This window comes from Gordionus sp. m RMFG-2023, chromosome 1 (genome assembly GCF_954871325.1).
Source record: "Gordionus sp. m RMFG-2023 chromosome 1, tfGorSpeb1-WG-v2, whole genome shotgun sequence".
Taxonomy (NCBI): domain Eukaryota; kingdom Metazoa; phylum Nematomorpha; class Gordioida; order Chordodea; family Parachordodidae; genus Gordionus; species Gordionus sp. m RMFG-2023.
In genome coordinates, this window is record NC_088775.1 from 51,691,142 (window position 1) to 51,712,085 (window position 20,944).

Consider the following 20,944-nt stretch of genomic DNA (forward strand, 5'->3'; position numbering starts at 1 on the left):
TATACTTCATTTACAAAATTATCGTATGTTTATATTGTTAGTGGCATTTAATACTGAGATTTGTTAAAATACAGAAATATTTTGTGTTATAGTTTATGATTTAGGAGAAATTTTTAAAAAGATGAGTGTCCCGACTACATTTTTTTATCTTAATTTTCTGAAAACATACTTTAAAAAAATTTAAAATATCTTGAGAATATTAAGACACAATAAAATAGATTTCATAAAAAAACGAATGACGCGTTTCAGAGTTATAAAAATTTCAAAACGCGACGGTTTTAGCTACCCGGTCCAATTTTTGATCTCATGATAAACTTTCTTCCAAGGGACAAGGGCTAGTCGGCGTTTATGTCAAAATCGTCATACGCTTGAAAATAATTGTTGTAATTGAATTTATAAAATACTATGAGATAGTCCAACAAACACTTACCTAAAGTTAAAAGAAATATTTACAGCCTTTCAAAGGTTGTACATCTATTCCTAGAAGTAAGCAATTGTTTTGCGAGAACAAAGATTGCACTCACAAGGTAAATATTTTATTCTATGAAATTTTCTCATCTTCAGAACAAAACGATGATAGTAATGAAAAATCACCATTATCGCCACTTTAAATTTATGACATTCGCCAGATTAATAAAATATATCTGAACTGAAATGGAAATATATAATAATTTGTTTTCAAAATAGCTAAGTTATTTTTAATAGGTATGTTCAATTCATTCAATTTTAGCTAAACTTATATTTAATATGTTTCTATATACATTTTTTTACAATTTTGTCAATCATATAACTAAAAAAAGACTCGTCAGGAAGCAAGAACTTAACAAGAATCAATTAAGGAAATCATATTCTAATGTTTTTCCCAATTCCTGAGTCACAATAGTCATTTCATTATCAGAGATTACATGAATAAGGTTCTGAGATGTAGCCATTCAATTCGACAATATACCTATGATGCTGAATATTGTTTTATGTCTTGTTGTGATAAGCTTATCTTTTTGATTAAGCAATAAGAGAACTTTATACAAATTTATTATCAAAAAATGTTTAACAAGTCAATACTAAATCCCTCACTAATTAAAACATGTTTTGTCAAAGAATAATATAAATGATTTCCGTGGACTAATTATCTGTTTGGCTCAATGTTTTAAATAAGACTTTTCTTAGCGCCTTAAAAATTTAATTTATTTCAGCCAAAATTCCATCCAAAATCTTTATCAACTTTTAGGCTTGAGCCTAGCCATTATTTTAAATTTTAGGCCTGAGCTTGTCCTGTCACAAATTTAATTGAAAAATATAACTCAACGCATATTTAAACAATCAATTAATATTAGAATCTTTTTTATATCTTTTGAGTCAAAAAAATCAAAAGCTCTAGCCCTATTTTCAAAAAAAATTTTTTTTAAGACCCAAGCCCGACTTTAACTTAATTTCCAGGTTCAACTAATTCTGTCTAAAGGCCGATAAATATAAAATTGTAATTTTCATCAAACACAATTTATGATATTGAAACTGATGTAATTCATATAAGATAATGCATTCGCGATCATACATTTGCGTTAATACATTCGCTTTAAAATTTTCGCGATAATTTATTCGCTATAATGCATTCGCAGTAAAGCTTTTGCTGCAATGCATTCGAAAAAATGCTTTCGCTATGATACATTTGCTATAATTCATTCGCTGTAAGTTGGCTAAAATCTCTTCAATTATAGGCAATGGATATTCAACCTCCACAACCCAATGATTGAAAGTAACCCGGGCGGGGCTAAACCTTTTAAAAATTTCGGGCCGGGCTTGAAAAATTAGGCTCGATGCAGATCACTAATATTTATGTATAAAATCTTTTTTTTCGTCATATTTTATCTGTGAATATGGATAGATTTTTTGTGGTGGTAAATAATATGTATGAGCTTTAGTAGTTGGGTATGTCAAATCGATCAAAAAAACGAAATTTTGAACAACCAAATGAAACTTAGCGTAATAGTTATTTATGCTGTATATAGTAAAATCAAAATTTTGGAACATTACTCAATCAGATCCAAAGATATACGTCTTTAAAGTCAGAATTGACCTATTGCGTTATTTCCTTAAATCTTATTTTTTAAAATACTTATTAGAGTTATAAATTATATATCATTTTATAGCCCTTAAAATTCTATATTGGAAAATATAAAAAAAATTAAAAAATTATATATATTTTCGGTAAAATAAAATATTAACATTGTTGAGAAGGTATTTTTTTGGGTGTTGATATTCGCTAGGAATGTTTATTATCTTCATATATAACTGTTTAACCATAAATTTAGAAAGCCATTTTTGTTTTTTTAATTTTATTAAAATTTTTGTTATGCTTTAGATGGCGTTATATTTAAAAATCATTATAATATAATATATTTAATAAAAATCTGTATTGAGATAGTAAAAATAAAACACATTCATTAAGTATAACCAATATGATGTCCTGGGGCGTAGGACGCTAAATTGTAAAATAAACATATTTTAAAATTTTATAAAAACTATTATAAAAATATCTCATCTATATCGCATTTCCATTTTATGCTTATTAATAGAATTTCCTAAGGCCATAATTTTATAAATATATCCTGTAAGGTGTTGTGTATCTATTATCGTTATTATTTGATGTCACTTGTGGGGTAAGAGATGTGGTTATGGGGATTTTGGTATATCTACTAAATATTTACTAGGGCTGTGCCGATATTTATCGGATCAAATTGGCACCGATATTTAGCGTTTTCCAGAAATATCGGATCGGGCCGATACCTGTAAAACCCCGATCAGATCTTTTTACTTATCTTTTTTTTATTATTTATGTATATTTATTTTACATCAATAATATTTTCTAAATAATTTTTTTTAACAATGCATATGCACAACAACCCTTAATTTTATTTATTTTTTAAATAGATTTATAGTATTTTAAAAGTTTCTTTATAAAAATATAGAAAGGAACACCCAAAGTTTTATTTATTTTAAATCTTTTTAAATAATAACCCAATTTTATTATTTATACCTTAAATAAAAGAATTTTTTTTTAAATATGGTATCTGAATTATGGAAATATTTTACAAAAGACAAAGATAATTTTTCAAAATGCGTTATCTGCGGAATTCTAATTTCACGGGGAGGAATAATGAAAAATTCATTTAATACTACCAATATCCGCAAACTTTTTTAAATTAATGTAGAAATAAAAAAATTAAATTAAATACATAATTCGGTTTTTGCATAAAAAATATTGGTTTCTTAATTACATTTGGTTCAAAGGGGAGTAGTGAAAAATCAATATAAATATCGGATCGGTTTTGAATTAATATCGGATCGAATCGGTGAAAAATATGTGGATCGACGCAACCCTAATTATTACATTCTATTTTAGTACTGTGGATAACCAACAAAATTGGCCTAAAGATGTGTTTAGAAAGGTCCGGACCCCCAAAATGAAAAGACCGATCACATGTATTTATGATGGTTAAAGTAATAAAAAAGAATGAAATTACTGAGGGATATATACTCTTTTTTACATTCCCATGGAGCATCGTCATACTTCTTTTACTCCACAATTGAAGAAAAGAGAGGGCTGCCCATTAATCAAGTGCAGATTTAATGGCAAACATTTTTTAATTCGTTTGTAAATAAAATTATTTAACATGTAAAAATTGAATATAATATTTAAATATGTTATTGTTTTGATTTGCAAATAAATTTAAAAAAATATGTTTTAATCAAATCTGCACAACGCAGTAATAACGATAGTAAATCCCATAACAGCGACTGGATGTACTTACAAATTATCGCCTCAGGAAATTTTATTAATAAGTATAAAATGGAATATGATAAAAAACATGCGGTATTTTTTTATTATAATTTTATTACTGATTTACATCGGATCTAATTTCAAGCCCGGCCCGAAATTTTTTCAAAAAAGTCTTGCCGCCCTCTGAATTCGCTAAATTTTAAAATTTGCAGGCCTGGCCTGAATTTATTTAAATATAGAAATTCATTTTTATAATTATTCAAAATAAAAGATATATGCTATATGGCGTCTAGTTTTTATAAATAAAATAAAATATTCTTATTTTACATAAAAAATTCAACATAAATTTAGATATATTTAACAAAAATTTCAATGCCCAAATTTTCTTAAAAAATATTAGGCCCGGGCAAATCTCTATTTTGTATATGAAATTTTAAAATATGTTTATTTTGCAATATAGCGTCCTAATAATCATAAATGTATGGGCAGCTTGCTGGCATATCGTCCCAAGACATAATTTTGGTTATACTCAATAGATTTTTTTATTTAATACCAATACAATACATATTTTAAATATATTATAATATAGTAATTTTTAAATATAGCGCCATCTATATTAAATATTTTTATTTAAAAATGATAAAATTTAACTAAAATCAAAAATGGCAATCGTAATTTTTGAATACAGTTAAATATGAATGGAATAAACACTCTTAGGGAATATCAACACAAAAAAAAAATTCCTTCTCAACAATGTTAATTTTATATATTTACCAGAAATGGAAACACTTAAAATTTTTTTAATTTTTTAGATATATACCAATATAGAATTTTAAGGACTATAAAATGATATATAATTTGTAACTCTATCTAATATTTTTTAATAAAAACAAAATTTAATAAAATCACGCATTGCGCGATTTTCCAGTTTGAAGGTGTATATCTTTGAATCTAGTTGAGCTAGCAAAATAAATTTTGATTTTATTGATATTTACAACATAAATAACTAACATTGTTGTTGTGATATTCAAATTAATATTTTTACATAAATATTTTCTTATGCAAATTAGAAAAATTATTACGATATTACATGTGATATTATTAATTTCATATTATCTATGTAAATGAGGATATTTCGAATATGTTAATTTTAAAGTAAAGTTTTATATTTTTTTATAATTTGAAATTTTGTTTTTGTACTCGCCACTTTTTCATTTTGTAAAATAATTTAAATTTTTATTTTTAACTGAAATTTTTTATAATTTTTTTACTGTAATGTTTTTATAATGTTAATTTAAAATATATTTTTACTTTATAATTTATTAATATATATTGAATGGAGATGAATAAAGGAAAACATAAATTATGACAGCAATTATTGTTAGAGTATTTAATAATTTTGTCTATTTTAGGTTAACATTTTTGTTTCAATCTTCATACCCTTCATTATTCAATATATCATCTTCTACAATAGTGTTCAAACTTTCAATTTTATAAACATGACAAGCTTCATTCATTTTTGAGACGGTCATCCAAGACACTGATTGATTTGTAACGGGATGACCCAGTTACCGGATCTACCATCATATTTATTTGGCTAAGGTTAATGTTAGATATAACATGGTCTAATATAAAAATTACTAAACAACAACCAATTATTTAAAAAAATGTAATAAGGCCTATTTATTTTCTAGTATTTATTAATGGAATCACGTTCGATCTACTATATGCATTAGTAGCATACCAAATGAGCTGTCTATTTGTTGGGTTTCGGTAAGTTACTATTTAAATTTGGTAGAATTGGTATTTTGAAAATAAATGCAGGTCACTAGCCTTTACAATCTCAGGGGGCTCAACTAAAAAAAATTTTATTTTGCGGGCCTTCGGCCCGGGTTTTATATTAATATATTATACTTTTTTAATTTTGCAACCTTTGAACAATTATTTAATACAAGACATTTCTAAATATAATATTTTTTATCACAAAATTTAATCCATTTATTCAATATTATATATTTTCGATTGCGAATATAAAAAAAAATATTAGTCTAAAGAATTACTAATAAAAAAGGTTAGCCTCAATTGATAATGGTTTTTAAAAACCACACAGGGCGGCGATATAATTTTTATAGCAACCTACATTGTCAAAAGGTCATTACACTAATATAACGTTATGTTACCATTTTGGACAATATTTTATAGAATTGACTAATATGGAAAAATTTGCAGGCCTAACCTAATCAATAATTCTTAAAGAGGATAATATAAACGAGTAATCTAAACCATAAGACTATATGGGCTAATGATAGATACTGCCAAATCAACGTATAGCAATTTTATAAAAACCAACCTAATTTGCTAAATAGACTCCTATTATAACATATATTATAACGGAATCACGTGGTCCCCCACCTCCAGGACGGAACCCCCAAGTTGGGTAAGAAAAAAGTTTGGGATTCGAACACAGAACAGGATTGGTAAGCGACGCTCTTGCCGACTAGGTCACAGACGTTTTAGAAAAATTTCGCTTTTTCAAATATATAGTATAATTTATAATAAATTTGGTAGTACCTATCCAAATAAAAAATAAACAAAATACAAATTTGATAGGCTAACTTGAGGCAGTATCTATCATTAATCAACTATAAGGTAATTTATATGTATGCATCTAATCTAAAAAATATAGTATTATTAATTTTTAAATAATAAAATATAAATTATATGTATTAACCTAATCTAATAATTAAAATAGCACTCATTTAATAAAAATTTAGAGTCTAAATAATATTTAAATAATAAAATAAAATCTATATATAATACTTAATAGAATTCAGAAGGCTATCAAAAAATTTATTTTTAGTTCATGGAGATATTAGGAAGCCATTAAGAAAATATTTTTTTCGCTTCAAGGGGCTATTCAAACTTTTCAGGGGGCTATAGCCCCTACGCCTCCCTAGTGACGCTACTGAATAAATATGTTATTGATATTAACAGTTGTATAGTAAATAATCTTTTTTATTATCAAGTAATAGATAGCTTGAAAATATGTTATTGTAATTAGAGTTGTATGGCAAATAATCCTTCTCATGAGGGAGCACTGGATGGAAGCGATGGCAGAAATTATTTTGCAAAACTTTGACTTAAATCCCTTGATCTGGAATGGTACAATATAGATATGGTAGTTGTCCCATCTTGTAAATGGAAAATTTTTATCAGGGTGAAGATGAATATCATTATTGTTAAAATTCACTATTGTATTTATAGCTAAATGTCTGTATTGTTGTAAATTAAAATTCATCTAATAAAAATGTAATAAAATTTTTGATGTTGACAGTGACCTATCAATTGTGGAGTAAATCTAGTGTTGTTAATTGGTTGGTTGTGTAAAACCCAGACCCGGGGTTTGGGTTTGAAAAATCGACCAAACCAGCTCTGAGGACGAACCCCGAGCACAGACCCGGGGTTTAGACTCGGAATCCAGACCCGGGGTACCCGGGGGGGGGGGGGTGTATAAAATAATTTTTTGATATAGGTATCAAATAAAAGGTAATTAAAATATTTTTTTATTGTAATAATAATAATAACTATAGAGGGCAGGTCTAGGTCTTAGGGGGTCAGGAATTTATCAACAAAAAATATCGATATGGGTATCAAATAAAATCTAATTTAAATATCTTCAGATTGAAAGTATTCATTTTTTATCTTGATGGGTGTGACTTGGTTTGGAGGTGGATGAAGGGGAGGGGGGGGTGTAAAAAAATTTTTTTTTGATATGGGTATCAAATAAAAGATAATAATCACTCATAGAGGGCGTGTCTAGGTCTTGGGGGGTCAAGAATATTTATCAACATAAAATATCGATATGGGTATCAAATAAAATCTAATTTAAATATCTTTAGATTGAAAGTATTCATTTTCTGTCTTGATGGGTATGACTTGTTCTGGGGGTGGATGATAGGGGGGGGGGATGTAAAAAATATTTTTTTTGGATATGGGGTATCAAATAAAAGGTAATTAAAAATTTTTTTTATTGTAATAATAATAATCACTCATAGATGGCGGGTTAGGTTTTGAGGGGTCAGAATATTTTTATCAACAAAAAATATAGATGTGGGTATCAAATAAATGCTAGTATAAATATCTCTTGATTGTAATAATTATACCCTAAGTAGGCGGGATGTCTTAGTTAGTCAGGAATATTTATATAAACACAAAATATTGATATAGAAATCAAATAAATGGTATTTTTATCTTTTGGAGGGTAAAACGATATTTCACCTATTTTAAATATCGGTTATCGGCCAATATTATAAAATTTGCCGATCCGATCCGATATAAAATGGCATATTTAACAAAAATAAAATGTTAAAATTTTTTTTAAAAAAGTTATATCTAAAATCATTTATTTTTAGTGTTGTAAACGAAAACGAAATTCGTTTTTTTGAAAAAAGGTGATGAACGGCGTTCCTTTTTTTTGACGAACTTTGAACGTGAACGCGTGCCTTTTCTTTGATGAACGCGTTCAATTTTACGTTCGTTCAATTTTAAAAACACTTTTTATTTTTATTTATTTGAAAAATTAATATTAATCCGCATTTTTTAACAAAAAAGTCTTATATTTTTATTTATTTGAAAAATTAATAATCAGCTGTTTTTACTTTTTCCTTTTTCATATTGCAATTAACGTACCATAGTGCTACTGCTAGAGAAGATAAGATTAAAGTTTATTAATTTGAATATTTTATATTTTAATTTAATAGATTAGCATTTGCATGGATATAAATATTTCATCATCAGATTCTGAAAATCAAAATTCAATATTGGATGAATTAGAATTACCATGGCCCAAATATCAAAAATATTTCACTGTTTTAAAATCAATTCCGAGATATCCTTTTTTTTGACGAGGAAGAAGAGGGCAGATTGGAGGATGATAACATAGCTCAATTTTTTGAAACAATGGATAAAACATTAAATGTTTTTAATAAATTCTCCCTTTTAAAAGAATTGTTTATCAAGTATAACACCGCAATCCCTTCATCTGCCCCTGTTGAGCGAGTTTTTAGTATAGCTAACGCTGTATTAACAAGCGTTCATGCCTATCAGATGAAAATTTTGAAAAGCAATTATTATTAAAAATTAATAAGAAAATTTTTTTATAAATTTATTTTTTTATCGCTCTATTATATTGTATTTATAATTATATTATCAAAATAAAACTATTATTTTTTATCATGGCTAATATATTGTGTTGAAAAATATAAGGCATTTATTTATATTAAATTAAATTTAAAAAAAAATTTATCATAAAATTTTGAACGTATGAACGCGTTCATGAACTTGAACGTATGAACGCGTTCCGCGTTCCTTTTTTGAATTTGAACGTGAACGCGTTCGATTTTTGTCAATGAACGTTGAACGCGTTCGATTTTTTTAAAAATTTTTACAGCACTATTTATTTTTATAAATAAGGGGTCTTATTATATTTTAATAAATTTTGGTCGTTATTTAGCAAATCAGGTTGGTATTTAGAAAATCCCTATACGTTGAGTAGTATCTATCTGAAAATTTTTTTGCTGAAATAACCAGGCCTGATCAAAAAACCAATTCCCATGCAATTTTCATAAAATTTTGCCATTTATTTTTATTGTAATTTAACAACAGTCTTAAATTTAATCTTATTTTCCATTTATTTCTATTGAAATATTTAGAATAAATTTAAATTTGTGATAATAATCATATTGGGTGAAAAAAATAATAGGCTCAGCTAAGGGTGGAAAATCCTATGATTTTTGAAAATAGGAATTTCAATATTTCTATCTGCTGTATTTGTCGAGGGAAGGTTTGAGAAAATTTTTTTAAAATTATAATGGGTCGGACTGGGCTTGGAAAATATTTTTATAAATTATATTGGGCTAGGCTTGGGGATATTTTCAAAATTATTATAAGTTTGAATGTTTGGGATTTTTTTATTATTAACTATGGATCAGACATTGACCTAAAACAAAAATTTTTGCAGGCCTGGGCTCGGCTTTATCTAAAAACTAAGGCTCATAAAATTTGATTTTGATTGTATTTTAAAATTCTTTATTTTTTAAAAATATTTTATTCCAGTTCTCAATCAAAATTCTTATGATTTTTGGTTGGGCTTGAGGAAATTTTTTAAAAATTAATATGGCCTTGGACTTTGCTAGAAATTTTTTAATATTAAATATTAGGCTTAGTTGATCAGTAATATGTTAACAAATAATATTGATATATCAATGCTTTAAATATATTTTGACTCAGGACATAATTTACACTTAGTTTTAATGGATTGAACCTGTCCTGAAGGGGGGGAGGGGATTATAACGAATAAAAATTGGATATTATTTATTATAAAAGTAAGGAGAAAATTCTCATTCCCCGTTATTTTTAACGATCTCAGCAATGCTGATAGATAAATCAGAAATTAAGAATATCTTATGAGGTTTACCATTTTCTCCTAAATTTTAATATTTTTATAAAACATATTAATATTAAAAAACGCATGTGAGATGTACTATGATATTTTCATCACAAATTATAAATTTACAACATAAATATCTTTTTATTATTTAAATGAATCTTTATTTTATTTTATTTAATTTCAATATGTAATATTTTGTTACCCCCTTTTATTTTATATAGAATAATAATAATACTCGTTTGTTGCGTTTCGTTTAGGTCCGTGAAGTTGGCCCCACAATTTGCTTCGTTAGTAGAGGTTAGTGTTTCAATCACGTTTGTTGCCGAATTTAAAAATTCAATGGTTTATCAGTTGGTATGATTTGTACCGTTTCCAGTTCGATTTGTACCATCACCGTTTTTGAGATATACAAAGAACAAAATATGGGGGGGGGGGGGGACCTCACGACAACCCCCAACTTTTGAATTAAAAAATAAAAAGTACATAGGTCGATAAAGAATGATTTGTACCGTTTTCAGTTCGATTTGTACCATCACCGTTTTCCAGCTATTGACCGTTAAAAATATGGCGACAAAATAAAAACACTCAACATTTATTTATTTTTTAAAATTTTTTAACGTACAACGGTAGAAAATTTTTTTCTCTTCCCAATGATGCCTCAAATTAAGCTTTATCTTCATTATTTATTTCGGAAATCAAATTATAAACCTTATATTATAGCGTGAAGTTAGCCCCCCCCCCTCCCTCCGATATTCAAAATTTGAGATTTTTCAAATTTTTAAAACTAGATTGATTTGTACCTGATTTGTACCGTTTCAAACTCGATTTGTACTATAACCGTTTTCCAGCTATTGACCGATTAATTTATATATATAATTTTAGAATATAGTAATTTATATTATATCATTTTATAATATATTAATTGATATTATATCATTTTAGAATATAGGATAAGGTTATCAAAAAATTAGTAAATATTTATGAACAATGATAAAAGAAATTATACCAAAGGTTTCTATCAAATTTTGAATATCGGGGGAGGGGGGGGGGCTAACTTCACGCTATAATATAAGGTTTAAAATTTGATTTCCGAAATAAATAATGAAGATAAAGCTTAATTTGAGGCATCATTAGGAAGAGAAAAAATTCTCTACCGTTGTACGTTAAAAAAAATTTTTTTTAAATTTTTGAGTGTTTTTTATTTTTGGCGCCATATTTTTAACGGTCAATAGCTGTAAAACGGTGATAGTACAAATCGAGTTTGAAACGGTACAAATCGGGTACAAATCAATCCCGTTTTAAAAATTTGAAAAATCTCAAATTTTGAATATCGGGGGGGGGGGGGGCTAACTTCACGCTATAATATAAGGTTTAAATTTTGATTTCCGAAATAAATAATGAAGATAAAGCTTATTAGAGGCATCATTAGGAAGAGAAAAAAATTCTCTCTATCGTTGTAAAAAATTTTTTTAAAAAAAATAAATTTTGAGTGTTTTTTATTTTTGGCGCCATATCTTTAACGGTCAATAGCTGGAAAACAGTTATAGTACAAATCGAGTTTGAAACGGTACAAATCGGGTACAAATCAATCCCGTTATAAAAATCTCAAATTTTGAATATCGGGGGGGGGGGGGGAGGGCTAACTTCACGCTATAATATAAGGTTTAAATTTTGATCTCCGAAATAAATAATGAAGATAAAGCTTAATTTGAGGCATTAGGAAGAGAAAAAAATTCTCTATCGTTGTACGTTAAAAAATTTAAAAAAAAATATTTAGTGTTTTTTATTTTTGGCGCCATATCTTTAACGGTCAATAGCTGGAAAACGGTGATGGTACAAATCGATCTGAAAACGGTACAAATCATTCTCTATCGATCTATGCACTTTTTATTTTTAAGTTCAAAAGTGGGGGGGGGGGCTGTCGTGAAGTTGACCCCCCATTTTGTTCTTTGAATATGTCAAAAACGGTGATGGTACAAATCGAACTGAAAACGGTACAAATCAGTCTAACTGATAAACCATTGAAAATCAAAAAGTGTGGGGCCAACTTCACGGATTTGTTTCGTTTCACTTTATTCACTGTAAAATGGTAAATTAAGTGGGGGTGGTAATTTGTCTATAAAAAAATATTCAATATAATAATTTTTACTTTGACTTGTTCACTTCTATTTTCCTCTAATTATGTAATATCTTTGAGAATTAAAAATAAATGATTATATAATATTAAGTATTATATTATGTTTTTTAATAATTTTTATATTCTGTTTCAGTTTTAATATGGTTATTTATATAAATAAGAAAAGCGATGCTGATGTTATTTACGATTACGAATATTTTTTTGATATTAGAATAAGAGTTTTGAACATCATAATTAAAAACCAATGTGTTTTCCTTTTCTTCCAAAATTTTTTTAAAAGAAGGAAAAAATAAAATTTTCATAATTATACCTGTTTTCAACGGGAATGATGGAATAATACATTAGAGACTGGGCATTTTTTTAAAAAAAATCAGCTTCGGGCTGTCTTTTAAAAAATTTCAGCCTGGTCGGGTAAGCCACGAAATTTTTTTTAAATTTATCTAAATTTATCAATTTTATGTTGAATTTTTAATGTAAAATAAAAATATTTGATTATGATTATAAAAACTAGAGGCTTTAATATCACATCTATATTTTAGATTTTAAAATCATGTGCAAATATATAATTTAATTTTTTTTATCACATAAGAAAACATGGTATTCTATTCAAAAAATTAGCTACAGATATTTAATTTTATTATCAAAAAAACCGAAAATAAAAATTATTTTTTAATAAAGTATATTATGAAATATTCGTCCTCTAGGTGATGAAATTAAACAAACTCAAGTTCGTATCTAATTCTAACTAGGATCAGGATGGTATAGCTGGAGATAATCTCTCAGCTAACCTACATAATAATTCATTTTAATCCTATTTGATTTATAAGCCCTAAGTGGTCCCGATTAAATAACCATAAGCTGAGTTGCTTGATTTGAAATATTTGAAAGAACATTATTCATCTGGACACCGGGTCTGAACCTCGGGTCTGGGTTTTACACAACCAACCAATTAACAACACTACCATTAAGAGATCAAGAGTGAATAAGGTTATTTTAGTAGAAAAATATTTTAATTGGCTTCTATTTTATAGTCATATTAATATTTTGTGTTGATAAAAAATTTCCTGGCCCTACAAAACCTAGACCATTAAGAGTTTAATTTTATTACAATAAAAAATATTTTAGTAACCTATTATTTAATGCCCATAATAAAAAAATATTTTTTTACCCTCCAAAAGATATTTAAAATACCATTTACTTGATTCCTATGTCAATATTTTGTGTTTCTATAAATATTCCTGACTAACTAAGACATCCCGCCTACTTAGAGTATAATTATTACAATCAAGAGATATTTATACTAGATTTATTTGATACCCACTTCGATATTTTGTGTTGATAAAAATATTCTAACCCCTCAAAACCTAGCCCGCCATCTATGAGTGATTATTATTATTACAATAATAAAAAATTTTATTTACCTTTTATTTGATACCCATATCAAATTAAATATTTTTTAGACACCCCCTCCAACCACCCCCCAGACCAAGTCATACCCATCAAGACAACTTTTAATCTAAAGATATTTAAATTAGATTTTATTTGATACCCATATCGATATTTTATGTTGATAAAAATATTCCTGACCCCCCAAGACCTAGACCCGCCCTCTATGAGTGATTATTATTATTACAATAAAAAAATATTTTAATTACCTTTTATTTGATACCCATATCAAAAAAAATATTTTATACACCCTCCCCCGGGTACCCCGGGTCGGCCTGAGCACATAAAAGGTTCGTAAATTTTACGACCAAGCAAATTAACAACACTAAGTACATCTACTAATAAATTCAAAACCCTCTATATGGAGTTAATTCTATCAATGGCCATTATATTGCCAATCCCAATATCAAATAGGCATTTGATACTCTATTCTCAAATGAGTGTATTATGTGAGATCATGGTATGAAAGCTTTAATTAAAAAGATGGTTTCATAGGGTAATTGATCTATAACAGAATTGTAGGGATTTGTGATGGAGAGGGAGGAATACTGATAGTGAAGAGTTTGTATATTTGAATACCTCGATGCAATAGAGCAGTATAATCCGCTTCAAAAAGAGCAAAGGCACTTATTTAACATATAAATTTGTGATTAATTTGGGTGATTGTGCAATTTAGAATCCCAAATTTATTTGATTGAAATTATTTTTAAGATGATATTAGATTAGAGTGAATATAATGTTATTTTAAGTGGTTTTTAACTGATTTTACTTATTAGATTTAGAAAAAAATACAACTGTTGGATAGTTACTATAAATTTCATTAATTAAAAAAAAATTGTTTCTGTTATTATAACTAAATTTTATATATCCTTATTTTTCTGGATACTAAACCCTGATGCTGCCTGAACCCAAACTTGGTTCAGAGATTTTTCACTGAACTCAAATCTTAACCCTTAAAAAGAAGGTTCACACCCCCATAACCAATAACGGAAAGAAACTTTTATTTGATAATTTTATAAGAAAAAGAGTTAGAAATATCTTTTTTTAAAGGGGTCATACTACAAGCTTAATCTAAATATCTTGTCTCCCCATTGCAATCAAATTAGGCAGTTTCAAAATGTAATTGTGATTTTTAATGCGAATGGCTCAAAAGAGATGGGAAATGCTATCAATTTTGGATGAACTGTGATACTAAATTGAAGATAAGATATAGAATAGATATTTTTTGAAAAAACAATATTTTATATAAAGAGAAAAGATAGATTAGATCGTAATTTAAATCGATATAAAATTAACAAATCAGTACTAACACTGTTAAGTATTATATTATATAATATTTATATAATATATAAATACACCTAGTAAAAATTAGTTAAACCCTATTTTCATGTGATATTCAAAATTGACTAATCAATTATTATTTAAACGAGATAATTGTAGATATCCAATAAGTTAAATTTTATAAAGATAAATGCCTGGCCAAAAAACATATTTTTTAAAAACAAGAAAAAAATACTAAATTGAGTCCTATTTTTGATGGAATTTGTAAACTTTGATCAAAAGTTTAGAAACTAAGACTAGCATACCTTATTGTACACCCCCCCCCCCCAATATATATATAACAATAAAAATAACTTTTTAAATCCTTAGTAAACAAGTATATAAAATAATTGTTTAGATTCGAATTTTGATAAATCCAGTCGATTACATACGTATTTTTACCCGGCGAAATCGTTCAAAAATATATTATTATATATAAATAATTATATACATACCTTCAATCTCTTGTTCGTCCAAAAGTGGGTAATTAATATGTGCAGCTTTATCGATTACGGGTTCCCAATTCACCAAGGAACCCGACTTGGGCTTAGTGATTTGATTTTCGAGGTTCATGACAATTTAATATACTAATGTAACACAGGGAAGTTTAGTATTTATTTATTTTCGCGAATATATATAACTTTTTTTACAATATATTAATTATTGGATTAAATTTAAATCAAAATAGTTAATTAGGATAATTTAAAAAAAGGTATAGAACAAGACGTTGTTAAAAACATTTCGACGGCGCTCTATTCGACTAGGATAGATGGTCTATATTTTCCGTATATGTCGGCCATAGAAAATGATAATTATTTGTAATTTTTTGAGCAAGAGTATTTATTTTTTAAAAAATGATAAATTTAATATATATTATATATTTTGCTTTAATTTGTTATATATGTATATTGCTATTGCTATTGTATATTATTATATATTTTTTAATTATTGTATTTTGTTATGTTTTTGTTAACAATGTTCTTTTCAGAGGAGGGGAATAAAATTTAATTTAAATAATTGAAATGAGTATGAAGGATTAAAATGGGTATTCCTTGTGGTTGACTAAATTAATATAAAATTGACTGGAATATTTTATGACTTTTATATACATTGATGTTGAAATGTTTGAGAACTGCATTTAGAATCAGGTAAAACTTCATGGCTTTCTCGCCGAATAAAATTTGATATGCATTGTATCTATATAAAATAAAATATATTTTATTATTGGCGTATTTAGAGGTATATTATATAAAAGGAAAATAAATAATTTTTAAAAATTCTATATAAAAATTATCCGTTATAAAATGGAACAATGAACAGTATCTCGAGAACTAGGTGTGCTAGCGCGGTAAAATAAACAGCTCTCACATTTTTACGGACCTTAATAATTCTAGCAATTTTTAACCATTTTAAAAAGGGTCCGCCGAAAATGGACTTTTTGATCGATTTGCAGGTAATGACCCAGAAATTCAAAATTTTAGTATAAAAAAATCAAAATATTATGTCATTGGTAAATTAGCTACAAAATTTTTATCAAAATTTGTAGTTTCGTATAGCTCCATCTATTTTATTCGAATAAAAATTTTAATTTTTGAAAAAAATGAATATGTCGGAAGGAAATTGAAAAAATAGATTTACATTAATGATAATATAATTCTTTAGATTTAGTTTATTTTATGGATATTGGCATGTATATTAAATTAGTAGTAAATTATAAATGTGTGCTAGAGATGTAAAGGTAGGGAAATTTTCCGGGAAATAACGCAAATTTCCCGGGAACATTCATATTTTCCCGGGAAATTTCCCGAATTTTCCCTTAATATAAATATATTATTTATTTGCAAAAATTATGATTTATATTTTATAAAATATAATATTTTATTTCAAAAATTATGATTTATAATTTAATTTATAAATAATTTTTATTTTCCTCGTGAGTCTTTAAACTCATTTTTTTTTATTAGTGCAATCATTGAGTGCAATTTTTCAAATCTATAATTTTAAAAGTACAAAAATAAAGGTAAAATGTTTCACATTATATTCTCATACATAATATTAATGTGATATAGAATTATTAATAATCAATGATATATTTAGATTTGATATATAATAGTGCGCACAAATTGAGCGTTTGCAGTATGTTTGTTAATGTAAGGCATCTTTGTTTAGATTGAAAGCAGTATGTTTTTTATTAAAGTTTTTTTTATAATTTCTTAAACAAAAAGAGTTTATTTCTTCTTACCTTAAGGTAAAATAAGGAAGTTTAATTATATTTGTTTATTTAGATTTCCTAAGAATTTATGATTCAATCAGGGTTTTCAAATTTTTTTGTGGCCTTGGATGCAAATCATATGTATATAAATGTTTCTTTGTTTATCCTACCTTAATTTATATATTTATAATAATCTCTATATTTTAATAAAAATGTGAAATAAATTTTGAATAGTTTGCATATTTATATATTTTATATTTTTTTCAAGACACTAGATATAAAAATAAATAGATTTAGAAATATTGCTAATCAAATTTCAAATTTATGATATAATTTGATTAAATCTATCTAATAATTGCTAAATAAATTTTGAATAGTTGCTTATTTATATATATTTTACAAAATAATTTAAATTACTACATTTTTCAATCTTTAATTATGAAAATGTACACCATAATAAGAGTATTAAATGTCTTATTTAATAAAATGATATTTTTCAAAAATGGACACTAGAATATGGAATAATATAACTTTATTATATATAAATAAATAGAATTACAAAAAAAAACAAATCAATTTTCATTGATATAATTTCATTAAATAATGAGGTTTGATTTGCAGGTATATCTGTTGAATTTGGAGGCCACAATTCAATTTTCCATTAAAGTATAATACAATGGAGATACTTCATTTTTGAAAAAATATTTGTTTGATTTATATTTTATAGAGAAACATTCTATAATAATGTTAAATTTATAGATAAATATATATTTTACTGGCTCTCAAGGCACCCTTTCCAAAAGAGTCAATATATCCAACAATGCATTTAATTTTAACCCACTTGCCTTCCTTTGGTATAATTTCTTTAGGACTAAAACTATCCTCTATTGTTGGCTCCATGAATTTAATGTAATCATACCATCTGTATGAGAGTTTAGAGCCAGAAGCTCCTGAAACCTTGCACAATTATCTAACGTTAAACGGCTCGTTTTGAGCCGATTTTTAAAAACGGCTAACTCACTATTTCATCCAGAATAATATAACTCAAGCCTGAAGATTTTGCTTGTAGAAGGAACCAAGGTTAGGACATCTGTTAGCGAAATATCGGCTTAGGCTATATTTTTCAGGCTAAAATATTGAGTTAGCCGTTCTTAAAAATCGGCTCAAAATGAGCCGTTTAACAACACTACAATTATCTTGGTCTTTAAAGTTTTTCAACTTCTTCTTTATGCATGCTACAGTTGTATCATGCAATGGAAATTCCATCCCCAAGCTATTAAAAATATAATTTATCATTATTTATATATATTTACCTTAAACTACTGGTTAATAAACCATCTAATACTAATATAGAATTCTTATGGTCTGGTCGGACCATTTGTTGAGTTTCCAGTAAGGTACAAAATTTTTTAGTAACCTTATCATCCCTTCTAAAATTATAATATGTATCCTAAAATTATATAAATATAAATTCCAAAATTATATAAATAATCATTTCTAAAATTATATAAATATCAATTAATATATTCTAAATAATATAATATCAATTAATGTATGAAATAAATTATACCTACAATTTGTATCCATTTTTAAATTTTAGCGCAAAATTATAAAAGCATAGAAAAAATCTAACCAGTTTGCTTTTTTATTAACGTTTGCCGTAAAAAAATCCAAGCTACACTCTACCATATTAGCTTTTAAAACGAAGAGTTGCAACGCTCAATTTGTGCGCACTATAAGTATCATTATATGTTAATCATACTATATAACTGATATAATGATTTATGATGTTTAATATATTTTAATCATACTATATAACTGGTATAATGATTTATTGATGTTTAATTTAAATTAATATGATTGCAATATTTTATAGATGCCTCGGAAATCTTCCAATATCTGGAAACATTTTATTAAAGATAGAGCTAATAACAAGAAAGGATATATATCAATATACAAATATTGTCAATTAACATATAATTTCCCAAATTCAACAAAGATGTCTCAGCATATCAAAAAATGATAAGGGTATATTAACAGTTTACAATTTATTAAGTTGATCGTGATAATAATAATTCTACTGAAGAGGATGTTGTACTATGTTTACCAGATTCCAGTAATCCTAATAAAATTATATCCCAAAAAAACATAAATAAAACCATTCTAAATACTTTTAAAGAAAATACCAATAATTTTAATGCTGGCACATCTAAAATTAAAAATTTTTTCGACACTATAACCGAACAAAATCAAACGCAAGTTGACAGTGCTTTGGCATTGGCTATTTTTATGTCAAATTGCCCTTTTAATTTAGTTGAAAATAAATATTTCATCAATTTTTTAAAATTAATGCGTCCAGCCTATAAAATTCCTTCTAGACATGCAATTAGTAAAACATTACTAGATTATTAAAGTGAAAAATATTATTAACAATAAATTCAATAATTTAAAAGATTTTACTCTCATAAGCGATGGCTGGACAAATATTCGCGGAGAGTCTATTATTAATTTTATAATAATGACTCCAGAACCAATTTTTTTTAAATCCATTGACACAGGTTGTAGTGCTCACACTGATGAATATATCGCATCTGAGTTGATCAAGGTAAAGAATAAATTGGTTGTCAAAAATTTATCTCACTAGTAACTGATAATGCAAAGAATCTGAAAAAGGCCTGGAGTCTTGTTAAGGCAAAATATAATTATATTGAATGCTTTGGATGTGCCGCACATGGGTTGAATCTGCTTATTAAAGATTTATGCCAAATACCTTTTATTGAAAAGATCATCAAAAAAACCAAGCAAATAATTAAATATATAAAATTTCATGGTATTTTATTAGCAACTTTTAAAGAACGGCAAATATTGAAAGGATATAAATCTTCCTTAAAAATTCCAAGTCCGACAAGATGGGGAGGTTTTGTTATAATGTTGCAAAGTGTTGTGAAAAATAAGGAAGTTTTGCAAGAAATTGTAATTTCTAGTTTATTTACAAACAAACAAAGAAGGCTTATTATATTAGACAAAGAAGGATACTGGGATAAATTAGAGTCTGTACTGACCTTTTTGGAATTTATTTATAAGAAAATTATATTTGTAGAATCGGATTCAGCGGTATTATCTGACGTTCCAGAAATATTTTGGGACATAAAAGATAAACTCAATTCATCAACCTTTATTTTTAATGAAAATGATTTGAAAAGTGTTAAGATGCATATTAAAAAACGAAAGAAATTTTGTTGCCGAGAATATCATTATGCAACAAATCTTCTGGATCCTCGATATTACGGTGTGAAATTCACAGACCGTGAATTGACAGCAGCTTTAAATATAATAAATATTATTTCAGGCCAAATTAATTGCGGTATTGGAAAAATTATTGGTAATTTAGCAGAATATCGTTCAAAACAAGGTTTCTATAAAGGAGCTGGCATATGGGAGAGCTCAATCCCTACAAAACCACTCATATGGTGGAAAGGGTTGTGTACAAATCAACCCCTTTGTCAAGTGGCAGTAAGATGTCTTTCGATACCACCCTCAAGTGCCTCATCAGAAAGAGTCTGGTCAGCATTTGAAAAAATTCATTTTAAAACGAGAAATAGA

General features: G+C 26.6%; 1 protein-coding gene across 1 annotated transcript in view; it reads right to left on the reverse strand.

The window, feature by feature from the left end:
- The window catches only part of LOC135922250 (electroneutral sodium bicarbonate exchanger 1-like), a 138,745-nt gene extending 122,692 nt beyond the window's left edge, over nt 1–16,053 (reverse strand). Inside the window, exon 1 of the mRNA XM_065456660.1 lies at nt 15,585–16,053. Within this exon, the coding sequence (XP_065312732.1) occupies nt 15,585–15,702 (118 nt within the window). The 5' untranslated portion in view covers nt 15,703–16,053. The remainder of the gene's footprint in view (nt 1–15,584) is intronic.
- Nucleotides 16,054–20,944: the final 4,891 nt, after the last annotated feature.